The sequence below is a fragment of the Fringilla coelebs genome (assembly GCF_963513975.1).
Source record: "Fringilla coelebs genome assembly, chromosome: 28".
NCBI classification, from domain to species: domain Eukaryota; kingdom Metazoa; phylum Chordata; class Aves; order Passeriformes; family Fringillidae; genus Fringilla; species Fringilla coelebs.
In genome coordinates this window covers 3,930,540-3,944,526 of record NC_140054.1, presented here as the reverse complement: position 1 = coordinate 3,944,526, position 13,987 = coordinate 3,930,540, and the positions used below count along the sequence as shown (strand labels likewise).

The following is a 13,987-nucleotide window of genomic DNA, read 5'->3' as shown; positions in this document are numbered from 1 at the left end:
GGATTCTCCCCCAGAACTGCCCCTGACCGCGGGTTTGGGGACCTGCAGCCCCTTCGAGAGCTCCTCGGACCTTGTGGAGTGGGGTCTGCAGTTTCTGCCCGTTGTGCAGGATGTACTGGGTAAAAAAGGAGACTGAAAACTCTGCTGTTCCTTCAAAGCCTGGGAGTCCCGGGAGCCCGGGGGTCACAGTCCTAGGCTAAGCCTACAACGGTAGCATAACAGAATCAGTCACATGCTCAGCCGTTTTTGTCCAAGCTCAGTAAATATCATATGGAAGCTGGAGCTATGAGCAGCTCCTTGTCCTTGCAGTTACATTCCTAGTGAGACACAGATGGGACAGGGTTTTCCCCCTGGCCCAGGGCAGAGGATGGCTCCCATCACCTCCCCTTGTGCTCCCCCATTTTAAGGACATGTATCTGCCTTAGGCCAGGTGCCAGGTTGCAGCTTGCTGCTGCTTTTTTGCTGAAGAGCTCTGTAGTTTTTGGCTGCAGCTCCATTTCAGGTGTATTTCCATGATTAAACACACAAATCTTCCACTCCCTTTCAGTCACCTGTTCAGCAAGATGGCCTCGCTGAGTGTAAAGCCAGGTCAGCGCTTCACCTTGCCGGACTGGCAGAACAACTCCCACCTCATCTCGACCAACGCCGAACAGCAGCGTTTTAATTCCCATCACATCCGGCAGGAAGGACGAGTTCTCCGCAATGACACCGGCAACCAGGTGAGCCCTCAGCGAGGGGGCTGCTCACAGCTTTGTCAAAATAGTGGGGCTGAGGAGCTGGGGAGAGTGTCTAGGTTTGGGTGTATGGATGAGGGAATAAAGGGCTTTACCTGTACAGAACATGCTAAGTATGGACATTTACTCCCTGTAAACCCACCTGCAATGATGTATCTGTGCTGTCACTAAATCCCCTGTGTGTTTCTCACATTCAGTGCCACTGATATTGTTCTCTATGCTCTCCATTTGTGTAAATGACTGTGATACCAAATGGCAACGTGTTGTATTCCAGTGAGAGGCTCAGTCCTGAAAATGGAGAAAGGCTTCAGCAAGATTCACAACTACAATTTTAAAAAGAGTAATGGCATTTCTCTGTAATTCCAGGCAAAATGGGATGAGCACAACAGCCGAACCCACCTCAAAGAGCGTATCGCCACCGTGGACAAATGGAGAGAGGCCCTGGCCAAATGCCTCGCAGACATAGATTTGGAAATTGATGCCTTAGGCAAAGTATGTTGGGAAGGCAGATGGCTGGAAATGCACTTACACTCTCAACATGGGATGTGAAATAATTGAGGCTTGTCTTGTGCAATGGACAAGCCCATCTGGAGTTCAAGGGGGGCTTCTCACTAGATAATATATATATGTATATTTTATACTGAGATCCATATTTGATGGAATTACTTCCTGGAAAACAAACCACTGTGTTCTTGGCTGAGCCAAGCCACCTCATGCAGTTGTATATTACATGCTCCTGTTTGGATTTCTGAGTGGATTTTGTTGTTTGGACTTTTTATAAAGCTCTGAAGATTAATAAGAAATATGTTAACACCACCCTTCAAAAATGTTTGGGTTTACATAGGGAATAGTGGTGGGAGATCTCTGATACCGTGAGTTTTAAACCCAGAAGCTGCTGCTGCTCCTTCTGGAATTGTTAACCCCCAGCAAGATGTGACTCCCAATGCAAATGGCAGGTGTAGAGGACTAAGGTGTTTGGCTCTGGCAATTTTTATTCCAGACTTGATAAAAGGTTTCAGAACTGCAAAGACAGTGTGAGTCCCTCTTAATGATGGTGTGGGTGGGTTCCCCTTCCTTTCTCTCTCCCATCCCTAAAAGATCCCCCACACACCTGATTGATTGCTTCTTCCAGGTGAAGGAAACAGCAGAAAATGCCATTCAGGCAAAGAACTTGTGTTTGGATGTTGCCATTGAGTGCCTGATGTTCCGTGAGAGCCGTCGTGACATCGATGTGGTGAGGGATCCTGTGGAAGAAGAATTACACAAAGAGGTGAAGGTGATTGAGAAAACCAAGAAGGATCTGCAGCAGCGAGTGGACGATGCCTTCAGACAGCTCTGGTGAGGAGTTACAGCTGTTGGCTGATGACTCTGCTCTCCTTGCTTGCCCCAGATTCTTAATGTGCCTTTAATACCACACTGAGATGGGCAGGCAAGCAGGGAACCACACAGGTATCCTGGATGATTTTCAGGATTGGGGATTTGGCAGGAAAGGGTGTGTCAAGGGCGACTTCACAAACACCATTTGGAAATTTTGCCCCAGATCTCTTGTGCCACCTGCCTTGGTTTAGGAATCAGTGGCCACAAGATATTAAAGCTCCCAGGCCCTGATACTCTGTGGGAATCCTTCACAGCTCCATTCTCCAGGGTGATACCAGCCAGGCAGGCAGTGCTGGGCAGGTCAGGCCCAGTTCCCAGGGAGGGCCAGAGCTCCTCATTCATTTCACTAAGGTGACTGACATAGTGATGAAGGCTTTAGGAATTGTGAGCTGCCCCTGCCCTGGGCCTGCTCCCTGCTGACTCCAGCCTGGCTCTCCACAGCCTCTTAAAGGAAGCTCGTCAGCAGCTGAGCAGTGACCACCGGCACAAGGTGGAGGCGTTGGAGCTTGATCAGCAGTGCATGTCCTTCAATCCCACCTCTGGCAACATCTCCTTCAAGGTCAACCCAACACGGATCCCAGATGGGTAAGGAAAGACTCTGTCCTTCTGGGGTTAAATCTGCCCCAAGCCCTGGGTTGCTTTTTCCTTCCATGCTGTGTCCTGGCTTGATAAGATACAGTTTTGGAGAGGCTCAGAACAGAAATTGGCTGTGGCATGGGGAAGCTACAGATTTTTGGGAGATAGCTAAATTGTTATCACAAATCCAGTGGGGGCCAGGTGCCCTACCTCCCTCCTGCCTAGCTGTAAATGACACTCAGCAGTGTGGTGTCACATCTGGCACAGCTCAGGGGGACCTGCTGCACATTTTCACTTGCCTGGCATTCCTTTCCATGGTTTGGATGTGTCTCTGGTGGAGCAGATGTTGGGCCTGGTGGGGTTCAGTCTCTGAGGAGATCAGGGAAGATGTGACCTCCAGCTTTCCAGAATCATTTTGTGCTGTTACCCTGGCTTCAAGCAGGTGGTTCCTCTAAAATGTCTTGCAAACAATTTATTTTTGTAATTGATTTGTTCACAGAACAACTGCACTTCAGGAGTGGGACCTGAACAGCCGTTGGAACAAGGACCGTGCTGAGGCAGAATTGAGAGCCTCAGTTGATCTCCGAGGAGCAATCACACTTACCATTGCCCAGGTAAACTGCTCCCTTGGCCTGGAATCTGTGGTGCTATTCTGGATCTGGTGTGGGAGAGTGGCAGGCATGTCTCTGGATCTGTCAGGGTGCAGCTTCCCTCCTGGTTTAAGTAGGAGCTTGGTTATGCTGCAGAGCTTGCAGCAGTCTCAGCAAGCTGGAGGACATGTCCCTGTTCATTGATTCCCATCTTCTGGCTTCTGGGCAAGTGTGACCTGCACACATGTGTCAGCAGCCAAACCTGGCTGGTTTTGTTCCTGGGCTTGTCCCAACCTTCCAGGCACAGCTTGGGGGACACACAGACACCTTGCAGCCACGTGTGACTGGGGCTGTTCTCTCCTCAGACAAACAATGAGCTGGATGCTCAGCGTACAGCTACAGAGTTTGCGCTGAGGAAGAGGATGAGAGACATGGAAGCAGCCCTTAGTGAGCTGAAATGGCAGGAGAAGAATGTAAGTGTTGTTTCTTTGGTCATCGAGTACAGCCCTGGCTGGGAACAGAGTGCCAAAGGCTCTTTGTTACATGGAAAGTGGCACAGCCTGAGTGTAGTTTCCACGTGTTTCCTGTTCAGTGGCACGTATGATCCCAGAAGTATCCCACCTCTCATAGGTGCTTCTCTGGCACTGCTTGGCAGCACTGCCAGGTTTCAGCCTCTTTATTTCACCCCTTGTCTCAACAGCACCATCCTGGTCCATGTGAAAGCAGATGATTCAGTTCCCAGAAGCCCTTGAGTAAAATCTATCCCCAGCACAGCAAAATTCCCAGAGACACGGGGGCAGTTTCCCAGTCTGCATCCCGGGCTGTCCCTCATGACACATGTCTATCCTCAGACCTTGGACGAGATTGCCGAGATGGAGGAGGAGATCCGGCAGCTGGAGGAAGATATCAAGAAGAGAACGCTGGATCTGAAAGTGGCTCACACCCGCCTGGAGACACGCACGTACCGGCCCCACATCGAGCTCTGCCGGGATCAGGTACCTCACCTGCTGTGCTCCCTTGCAGGAAGGGGGCTCTGGAAAACATGGATGAGTGTTGGAGCAGCTGAGCAATGCATCCTACTGTGACATAGCAAAGCAAAGGAATAATATCAGAGCTGGGGGACAGGGGAAAGAGGAAACTGTGGCATTTGTCAAAGCCTTCTTAAGTGCTGTCCCTCCCTCCCTGCAGGCTCAGTTTGGACTGACAGATGAGGTCCAGCAGCTGGAGGGGACAATCCGTGCACTCCAGCAGAAGAGGAGGGAGTCACAGTGAGTGTCCTGCTGTCCAGGAACAGCAGAGCCCAGCGCTGCCCTGAGGGGACATGGCTCTGGGTGTCCCTGCTCTGGGCACACCTCCAGGACCTGCCTTTTGGTGCTTGTGGGACATGGGCTCATGAGGGGCAGCAGTGTTTGAACTTGGTGTATGTGGGGCACAAGAGGTCTGTGCTGGGAGGGGAATGGGGCTCCCACAGCCCCTGCTTGACTGGGAATTCATCCAGGCCCTGACTGATCCAAAAGGGGCAAAAAAGGGAGTGACAAGGAAGGAACAGAAGTGCTGCTGTGGGCTGGCAGCTCCCTGGGTGCACATCTCTTGCTGCCTCCCAGAGCAGTGTGTGGGCTGGCTATTAACTGCCCCAAACAATGAGTATCTGATGACTTCACTCCTTGTACAGGGCCAAATGCTGCCAGAAAGTGGGAAGTTGGGTGCTTCCTGTCCAGTTCAAAATCATGGAATATCCTGAGTTGGGAGAGACACGCAAGAATCACTGAACCCAACTCCTGGCCCTGCACGGGACTCCCCAACAATCCCACCCTGTGCCTGAGAGCATTTTCTAAATGTTCCTTGAGCTCTGGCAGGGTTAGGGCTGTGACCATTCCCTGGGAAGTCTGTTTCCATTTGATCTCAACTCCTGTCCCTTCTGCTCATTTCCAGGGATGCCTTGGACGCTCTTTACAGACAACTCCACCGCATTCAGACCGATATTGGCAACAAAACCAATTCTCTGCAGCTAGACAACAAGTGCATGGACACCCGGAGAAAACTCGTGGTCCCTGTGGAGAAGTTTGACCCAGAGGTCGACGCTGTCAGCCGCACCAGGAACCTGCCGAGGGAAACTCAGCTGCAGCTGGCTTAGCACGCCGGGAATTGTGCAAGCGCGGGGGGGAATGGAAAACTCCCGGTGATTCAGTTCCGCAGCAAGGAAAAGCGACATCTGCGTCGTGTTTGGGGAGAATGGAATTCTTCTCCTAGTTTGTTTTATAACTGTCTGGCCCTTGGATGATGTTTACAGCCTCCCGCGCTCCGAGGAGATTTATAAACAATAAAGGGCCTGTCCCCAGTTGTCATCCGCGGCGATTAAATCCAGCTGGATTGCAGGAGGGATTTAAGGAACAGGCAGGGGTGCTGTTGGCACCTCGGTCCTCCGGGCCGCCAGGGGGCAGTGTGGGCCCAAGGCGCTGCCGCGCACGCTGGCCCCTGGCGGCCGGGAGGAAGAAGGCGCCGCGCGCGGCAAGATGGCGGCGGCGGGTGCGGCCTCAGGCGCCGGGCGGCTCCCGGCCCGTCCCCGGCCCGGCCTCGCTCGGTTCCGGGGCTGTTTGGCCGGGGCGTTGTTGGGGGATTGCCTGGGAGCTGTTTTCGAAGGCAGGAGCGTCGTGAAGCTGCCGGAGCTGCTGAGTTTCCTCCAAGGGCTGGAACCGGCGCCGCCTGAGGAGGGAGGGGAGGCGGCGGGGAGCGCACGTGGAGGTGCGTGGGGGGGAGCGCGGCGGGGAGCGGGGGATGTCCCCCGGTCCTCCCTTCACACACCCCGCTGTGCACGGCACTCGGCACCGCAGAAATTCGGGTTAGACCCCAGCACTCCCCAGGACTGGGCTTTGGGGTCCAGTTTGTGTCCCACTCCCTCAGCACACCCCCAGGATTGTGCTTTGAGGTGTGCCCAACCTGCAGAATCCCCAGTCCCTCAACTCCCTCGAAACGCCGGTGCCCCCAGTGCTTACCCCTCGCCTGGTCGTGGGGCATCTCTGCTGTGACTGCCCTGGCTGTCCCCTGCCCTGCTCTGTCCTGTGCCCCTGTGCTGTGGGGGTTCAACACCCGTTCCCGAGTCCCTGAGGATTCCTTAGGGACACACTGATGCAGAGGGACCCCTGGTTTGCTCTGCTCGGCCCCTGCTGCTCCTACTCCGGGGAGATGAGGTGGAATGTGCTGTGAAGGCTGTGGCAGTGCTTGGGTGTCAGCAGGCAGCAGAGGTACCAAAACTTGAGGAGGAGAAGAGTGAGAGAAGCTCAGAGTTGTTTAACTCTTAGGAAAAGACTGCAGCCTTACAGTGCCCGAGGGGAGACTGCAGGAAAGATGGAGGCTATTGACAAAGGCCTGGAGTGACAGGACACAGGGAATGGCTTCCGACTGCCAGAGGGCAGGGTTAGATGGGATATTGGGAAGGAGTTGTTCCCCATGAGAGTGGTGATGCCCTGGCACAGATTGCTCAGAGAAGCTGTGGCTGCCCATGGATCCGTGGAAGTGTCCAAAGCCAGGTTGGAGAGGGCTTGGAGCAGCCTGGGATAGTGGAAGGTGACCCTGCCCATGGCAGAGAGTGGAACAGGATGGGCTTTAAGGTTCCTTCCAACCTAAACCATCCTGGAAATCTGTGATTCTGTGTTGGCCTGACTCTTGTCCATATATGCCTCTGGATGTCAGACATCTTCACCTGACTCTTACTAATCTTGAAGTATATTCTGTGTCATTATAGCTGTGGATGCAGCTCCATGGCTGTGTCTCTGTACTCTGACAACCATGGCAGTGTCAACCTGAGAGTGCCAGGGAACTTAAATTCCAGACAGGTTTGGGTTGGAAGGTGCCTTAAAAATCACCCAGTGCCCCCTGCCATGAGCAGGGACACCTGCCACTGTCCCAGGTTGCTCCAAGCCCTGTCCAGCCTGGCCTTGGACACTTCCAGGGATCCATGGGCAGCGACATCTGTCCCAGGCAACTTGTGAGTCAGGCCCTGGAGATGAGGGTGGTGCTGGCAAAGGGCAGGAGCAGTTTGTCCCTGGCTGCTGGTGTGACTCTTTGCCTTCCCATTGCAGAGTCGCTGCCCTACACGGACGACACGGCCATGAGCAGGTCGGTGGTGCAGTCACTGCTGGCCAAGCAGGAGTTTGATGAGGTTGACATGGCCAAGAGGTGAGCATGAGGCTTCCTGAAGGTGTAACCATCACTGTGACTGTCTGTGGAAAGGGACAGGGGCTGAGGCAGACTAATTCTAATTACTAGTTTTTGGAGGGGAAAAAGTTAGGAAATAGGTGGTTAATCCTTTAGTTTGTTAATCTTTTTGCTTTGCCATGCCTTGGACTCTGCAGCAGCATCAGCTGCAGTGTGGAGTCTGAAGCTGCCTTGACAGGGCAGCACTGCTGTGTGTCAGCCTTGTGTGTGTGTGCACCTTTGGGGACAGAATGCTTGGAGTTTCCAGAAACTTTTTCTTTCATGTTTATTTGTTGCTATTTATGTTTGCACTGCCCTTAATTTAGTGAGGGAATAGGAGTGAGCTCAGCTTGACTCTGTTTATGATCTGTTTCCCTGTTGAATCCCCAGCCCTGAGAGCATTTGGTTCCACTTAAGGGAAAGCATTTCTTTGTTTAGAAAACTCTTCCATTGAACTTGAACAAAAGACTTTCCTTGTGGTTGTGACCCACGGAAATGTTTCTAGTTTGCTTCTATTTTGAGGCAGAGTTGAGAGGGAAACAAGTGGGTTATGGAAGGTGATGTTTATACATCCTTCTTTCACACTGTTCTTTGGGAATTGTTTCCTGCAGGACTGAATCACTGAGCCCCGACTGTCACTGATTTACTTGTGTGTTATTAATTCACTTTAGCAAGAAGCTTCCTCCAATCACAAACCTCAGTAACAGACCAAACCCCCTGGGTGTTTTCCCCCCTGCCCACATCAGGTTTGCTGAAGAGTACAAGAAGGAACCCAACAGGGGCTATGGGATGGCCGTGGTCAATGTCTTCAAGAAGCTCCTGAGCCCCAAGTGCAGCGACGTGTTTGAGCCCGCGAGAGCCCAGTTCAACGGGAAGGGCTCCTACGGGAACGGCGGGGCCATGAGGGTGGCCGGCATCCCTCTCATCTACTCCGACATCCAGGATGTCAAGAAGGTAACAGAACATTCTGGGCTTCTCTGGGTGTCCCTACTGCCAGGGGATGTCCCAGGAAGCTTTGCTGACACCGGGGTTTCTCTGGCAGTTTGCGAAGCTGAGCGCGGAGCTGACCCACGCCAATTCCCTGGGCTACAACGGGGCCATCCTGCAGGCCCTGGCTGTGCACCTGGCATTGCAGGAAGGGCTCAGCAGGGAAACCTTCCTGGAGCAGCTCATCAGCCACATGGAGCACGTGGAGGCAGATGACAAGTCTCTCAGTGATGCCCGAGCGTAAGTAGCTTGGGGAAAGCCCCAGCCCTACTGTGGTGGTTTGTTCTGGCTCTTCACGTTCTCTCCTCTTCACTGCTCTCTCTGTTTGCAGGCTGGGATTTGAGGATCTACCATTTTCCAGGCGTCTCAAGAAAATCAAGGAATTTTTGGAGCTCAGCAGTGTTCCCAAAGCAGATGTATTGTTTGAGTTGGGTGAGTACCTTTCTAAGTACAAGCATTAGGAAAGCTGGAAGCAGGACTAACTCAGCAAGCCTGGTAGATGTGTGTTCCCTGAGAATCCCCTTCAGCCTATGCTGCCTGTTATGCACAGAATATGCTGGAAAAGCGGCCTGTGCTCACCAGTCAGGAACTCTGAGTCTCAACCCAGTGATTTCCTCTGTGTATTGATAGGAAAAAAAATCTCTTGCTAAGGGAAATTCACTTTGCATAATGTTTCTTAATATTCTAAGGCCTCTTAAGGGCTCTTGGGTCATCATGTTGAGTGGGAATGAGTAGATGTGTATGGCCAGGCTATACTGGGGTAACTGGGAATTGCTCTGCAGGATGTGAGTGGTACTGGGGAACTGGGGGTTTCTGAGGGACAAACTTTTGCACCTTTTTCTGGTAAAATCCATGATACTGTTATGGAAAGTCACCAGTAGGAAGGGAGAAGGGAAGGAAGGCTAGAGGGTACTGACAGGGTGTGTTCCAGGCAATGGCATCGCTGCGCTACGCTCCGTCCCCACTGCCATTTACTCCTTCCTGCGCTGCATGGACGCTGATCCTGACATTCCTGCGCACTACAACGCCCTGCAGAGAACCATCATCTACTGCATCTCCCTGGGGGGGGACACGGACACCATCGCCACCATGGCGGGGGCCATCGCCGGCGCCTACTACGGGGAGGAGCAGGTGCCCCCGAGCTGGGAGCAGAGCTGTGAGGCTTTCCAGGAGACCCAGAGGATGGCCAAGAGCCTCTACGAACTCTACTGCCAGCGGCTCTGAGCTCCAGGACAGCTCCAGGGCTTTCCTGAAGGCAAAGGGATGGTCAGCTCTGCTTCCCTGGTCAGACCCTCGGTGGATCCGCGCCATCGGCCGACGCCAGTGAGCCTCACCTGGGAAGGGTGCCTGCTGCTGTCAGCTGGGAGCTGGGAGCAGGAGCCAGCCTGGAAAAGAGGGGATATCCCCTTCAGTCACGGGTCAGCTGGGAAGTGGCTGCACTTGGACAGTGGTTGCAGCTCCCCAAGTGTACACAAGTGTCTCAGTTTCCATGGATTTCTGCTGCTTGCTTTGTCCACCATTGTGCCATTTGTCATTGCAGTTACTGGCAGGTGTCTGAATCCATGGACTTTTTCCCTGTTTTCCTCTGCTCCTGTGTCCATGGGCTGTGTTTTGGTGGTCAGTGGCTTGTCCAGTCTCCACACTCCTGGTACAGCAGCAGGTCATTGTCAGCTGGCCAGATAAGGGATGTTTAGGAGTCACCAGAGAGGCCCGGTGGCCCAGGGTGTCCCCTGTGCTGAGTTAGTATAATGGAGCACAGATTTCCAGGGACATTTGTTGCCTTAAAGGCAGAATGAGAAGGGCCAGAGAAGGGATTTCTTTGAGCTGATGGCTCTGTGAGAGACCTTTGGTGCCTGCAGGCAATCCCAGCTGGCTCATTGTCCCTGCTGGGAGAGGGTGTCACTAATTGCTGCCCCTCCTGTGTCCTTGGCTCTGTGACCCAACAGGCACCTGCTGCACTTTGTGCCCCCTTGCACAGCTGCTGTCACACTGCTGCAGCCACTCTGTTGCTCCTGTGTTCCTAATCCATACATCCTGTATTTTTAAAGTCCTGTATATGCAGGAGCACCAAGTGAGATTCCTGTTTAAATCACAGAATACCCCAAATTGAAAGGGACCCACAAGGACCATGAGAGTCCAGCTCCTGTGGAGTGCAGACTGGGGAGTAGAAGTAGTACAGGGATAGAATGCCTGGTTCTGCTGCAGTCAGTCACAAAAGTGATTTGAGCAGGATGCAGGAGTTAATTTATCACAGTCTCAGCCTCTGTACTTGGTAAAAATTGCCCCAGAATTAAAGGGAAAGGTGGGTTAATTTGGGACATCAATATTGAAAAGAAGCTGGTGCTGGTGGCCAAGAGCATTCTAGCACAGCTGTGTTCCAGAACTTCACATTTAAAACCTTTTCCTAATGGAGCTGGTCAAAAAGGGAGAAACAGCTTGGGAATGGCACATCTAGAAAGGGTTGGAAGCTTTTTAATAATTGAAAACAAAAAGTCATCACATGGAAATGTTTATAAACTTAAATGTGACAGTGTAACTCTTGTTATTTCTCCAGCATGTCTTGTGACACTGGGAAGTGGCTGTGGTGCTCCCCAGTGGTGTCAGCACGTGGTGGCTGTGTCAGGCTGCATGCACATGTGGGAATCTGGCTGCCACAGGTCCTTCCTGTTTTCCCTGTTGTCTGCTTCCTTCAAGTGCCAGTCTTTTGTGTGATGCTATAATGGGTTTTCCTTGTATAAATGCATTCTTGTCCTGGGAACATGAGGAATTTTGGTCTGTTGTATATTTTTGTATTGTGTTGCAGATCTGAGCTGTAAAATATCAGGTTTTCCACATTATTCTGCCAGAGGGACAACCAGATTCATTTAATTATTTAAAAGAAGATATTTTTCTTTTAAAGCAGCTTTATAATTTTAAATGTTTGGAACTCCTGACAAGCAAAGAGCTCTTGTTTAAAGACTGGAGCTCTTTGAGCCTGAATTTAGATGTATACTAAACCCTTTTGTTTCCTTGGAAAGAAGTAAAGTCCCTCAGTTGTCTTTGTTAAGTAGCCACTGCTCCTGTGTTTTCACTCAAGTCATGCAGTTGTGCATCCTCAGTGCCAAGAGGACCAGGAGTGGTTCTTGCTACAAGGCTGAGTTGACACTGGGCATTGCAGGGAGGGCATTTGGAAAGGCCCCTTTTCCTTCTCAGCCTGTGGAAGGAGTTCAGGTGCTGGAAATCCAGCATGTGATGATGTGCAGAGACCAGGGAATTCACTGGGAGTCTCGTGAATGGCAGCAGGAGGATGGCTTGCTCCTTGGAATGAGCTTTTGAAAGTGCCTGTGTGTCACCCAAGCTTCTCTGGAAATGTTTCACCTCTGCCAGGCGAGATCAGGTGTGAAAACACATTTTGTTCTCTTTGGACTGTGAGTCTGTGAGGGTGCTTTGCAAGTGATTCACCAGTCCTTAGTGTTCCTGACTCGCTCAGGATTGAGGCTGGCTGTGCACAAGGTGTGTGATGTAGGATAAAAAAATCATGGGAAAAAAACCATGTGGAAGGGAAAGGGAGTCCCTACGACTTCAGCTTGACTCCCTGAAATTAATAATCACCAGGCTGGAAGGATCTGGGTTTCAACCTTTTCTAAAAGTGAATTTCTGGAGACAGGAGTCTTTTCCTTAATCACAAGAGACATGCAGTAACTTTTTGCATAAGGATATCAGTTAGGGAATCTGCTGGGAGTGAGCGAGATGATTTGAGGTGGAAATAGAGTGTAAGAGAACTGCATGAGGCAGAGCAAGACCCAGGACAAAGCACAGCTGAGCCCACCTCTATACAATAAGTTTTATTGATGTTTGTCAATACAATCAAGTACTGCAGTTTTAGTTGTGAAGAGCAGGTCAGTTTTGGGTCACAAAGAGTGCATTTTAAACCAACTTTTACTAGGACAGTGCATGTAATAAGTATTTACAAAACTAAAAACCTCTATATACTAGGTTAGAAATGAAGATACTAGAGGCAAATTTAAAAAAAATAGTAAGAATTTGTATATAAAAATGCACATTGTAATGCAGTTTTCAGCATTAAAAATAGACATACCTCATCCAACCCAACCTTTTTTATTCTTGTGATTGAAACCAAAATCCCACGCGCTCACACACACGACAAAAAATAATCCTTTCTGCTGGCTAATATGTACTCAGTATTCCAGAAAAAAAATCCTTCTGGAGAGTGAACAGCCTCCCTCATCCTGTGCATCGTTTTTTTAGCCTAACTATGTGCGTGTAATATCTTTGCTTTCCATTAGTGTGTAAATGTAAGAGGTTAAATAGCTGCTAGGGGTGATTATGGGTTTGCTCTGCACGTGATAGGAAAGTGGAATTACAAAACTGTATCTACAGCACAAACTTAATCTGGGGGTGGCTACAGTGAGAAGTTTGGTCGTTGCTTTTTGCCAGCTCGAACAAGAAGTTTGGAATGAAGCAGAACAGAACAAGAAGAGATGGGCTGTAGATTAGGCACAGTATAAATAAGTTGCTTTGAGGAGCAGGATGAAGCTCCCACCAGGCGTGGCAGCTCCTGGCCCTGCACGAGGCTGGACCAGCTCAAATCCCTCTATTCTCCAGAGAAAAGGAGCCAAGTCCCCTCCCAGCATCTTCTCCTACTAAACCTGGGCCTGGAAAAATCATCTGAGCTTCCACTTTTAATTTAAGGGACTGTTCCTGCTGGGAAATAACCTGTTAGGATCACAACCCAAATGGTCCTGACCACGCCCTCAGGAGTTAAAAACGTCCAGTGGGATCAGACACCTTCCAGCTTGGAGGTTCATCTCTGCATGAAACTTGCAGCTTTAAGGAGAGAAATTCACAGGGAAAAGATCCCAGGGAGGGGACACACAGCCCCAACAGGCAGTGCCCAGAGCACTGGCCTTCCAAGGCAAATTTCCTTCTTGTGTTTCTTAATTTCAGGGATAGGTGAGTTTTGAAAAGGAAGGCCTGAATGGCAAGAGGCAGAAACACAGGACAGGCTTGAGGAGAAAACAAGCAAAACAGAAATAGGAAAAGAAAAGTTCTTTAAATATCTCATAGAGTCCATCTGGAAAACAAGCCCAGTCCCAGTCTTGCTACGTTTCTTTGGCCATCAAACAGGCTTTGGGAAAATGCAAAGGTCAGAGCTGGTGACCAAATTGTTGCTGTTTCTCAGGGATGTGCCTTTGCAGAAGGACATGCAGTGGGATATGCACATGGATTGACTTCAGCAGCATGCTCCTGGCCTGGGATGAGCAGCATCCCTGTCCTGGAAGTGGCAGTGACTGTTCTACTGTGAGAAAACCTGTAAAGCCGCAGGATCTGTGCGGGGCAGTGCCATCATGCCTGGCCCAGAGCCCTGCAGCTCATGCTCAGGTCAGTAATGCTCCAAGCATTACTGACAAAGTGGTAACAAAAGGCAAATGTTGATTTCTTTAACCTAAGTCACAGTGTGCCCTGTCACAGGTATTGCACTACACTTGTAAGTGATGTTCTTATATGGGTCATAGCACCGTGGTGAAA

The 13,987-nt window shown here is 50.8% G+C and overlaps 2 protein-coding genes across 2 annotated transcripts; both read left to right on the top strand.

Moving 5' to 3' along the window:
* Positions 1 to 547: 547 nt before the first annotated feature.
* Positions 548 to 5,411, top strand: TEKT2 (tektin 2; the record flags this gene model as incomplete). The annotated part of the gene is made up of 9 exons (XM_084222824.1): positions 548 to 719; positions 1,101 to 1,226; positions 1,867 to 2,072; positions 2,553 to 2,696; positions 3,187 to 3,301; positions 3,643 to 3,750; positions 4,129 to 4,272; positions 4,466 to 4,545; positions 5,210 to 5,411. The coding sequence occupies exons 1-9, from the start codon at positions 564 to 566 to the stop codon at positions 5,409 to 5,411; spliced, it is 1,281 nt and encodes a 426-aa protein (XP_084078950.1). The 5' UTR covers positions 548 to 563.
* A 379-nt stretch (positions 5,412 to 5,790) lies between these two features.
* On the top strand, positions 5,791 to 12,729 carry ADPRS (ADP-ribosylserine hydrolase; the record flags this gene model as incomplete). The annotated part of the gene is made up of 6 exons (XM_084222653.1): positions 5,791 to 6,019; positions 7,357 to 7,453; positions 8,218 to 8,425; positions 8,514 to 8,698; positions 8,790 to 8,890; positions 9,390 to 12,729. The coding sequence occupies 6 exons, from the start codon at positions 5,791 to 5,793 to the stop codon at positions 9,680 to 9,682; spliced, it is 1,113 nt and encodes a 370-aa protein (XP_084078779.1). The 3' UTR covers positions 9,683 to 12,729.
* Positions 12,730 to 13,987: the final 1,258 nt, after the last annotated feature.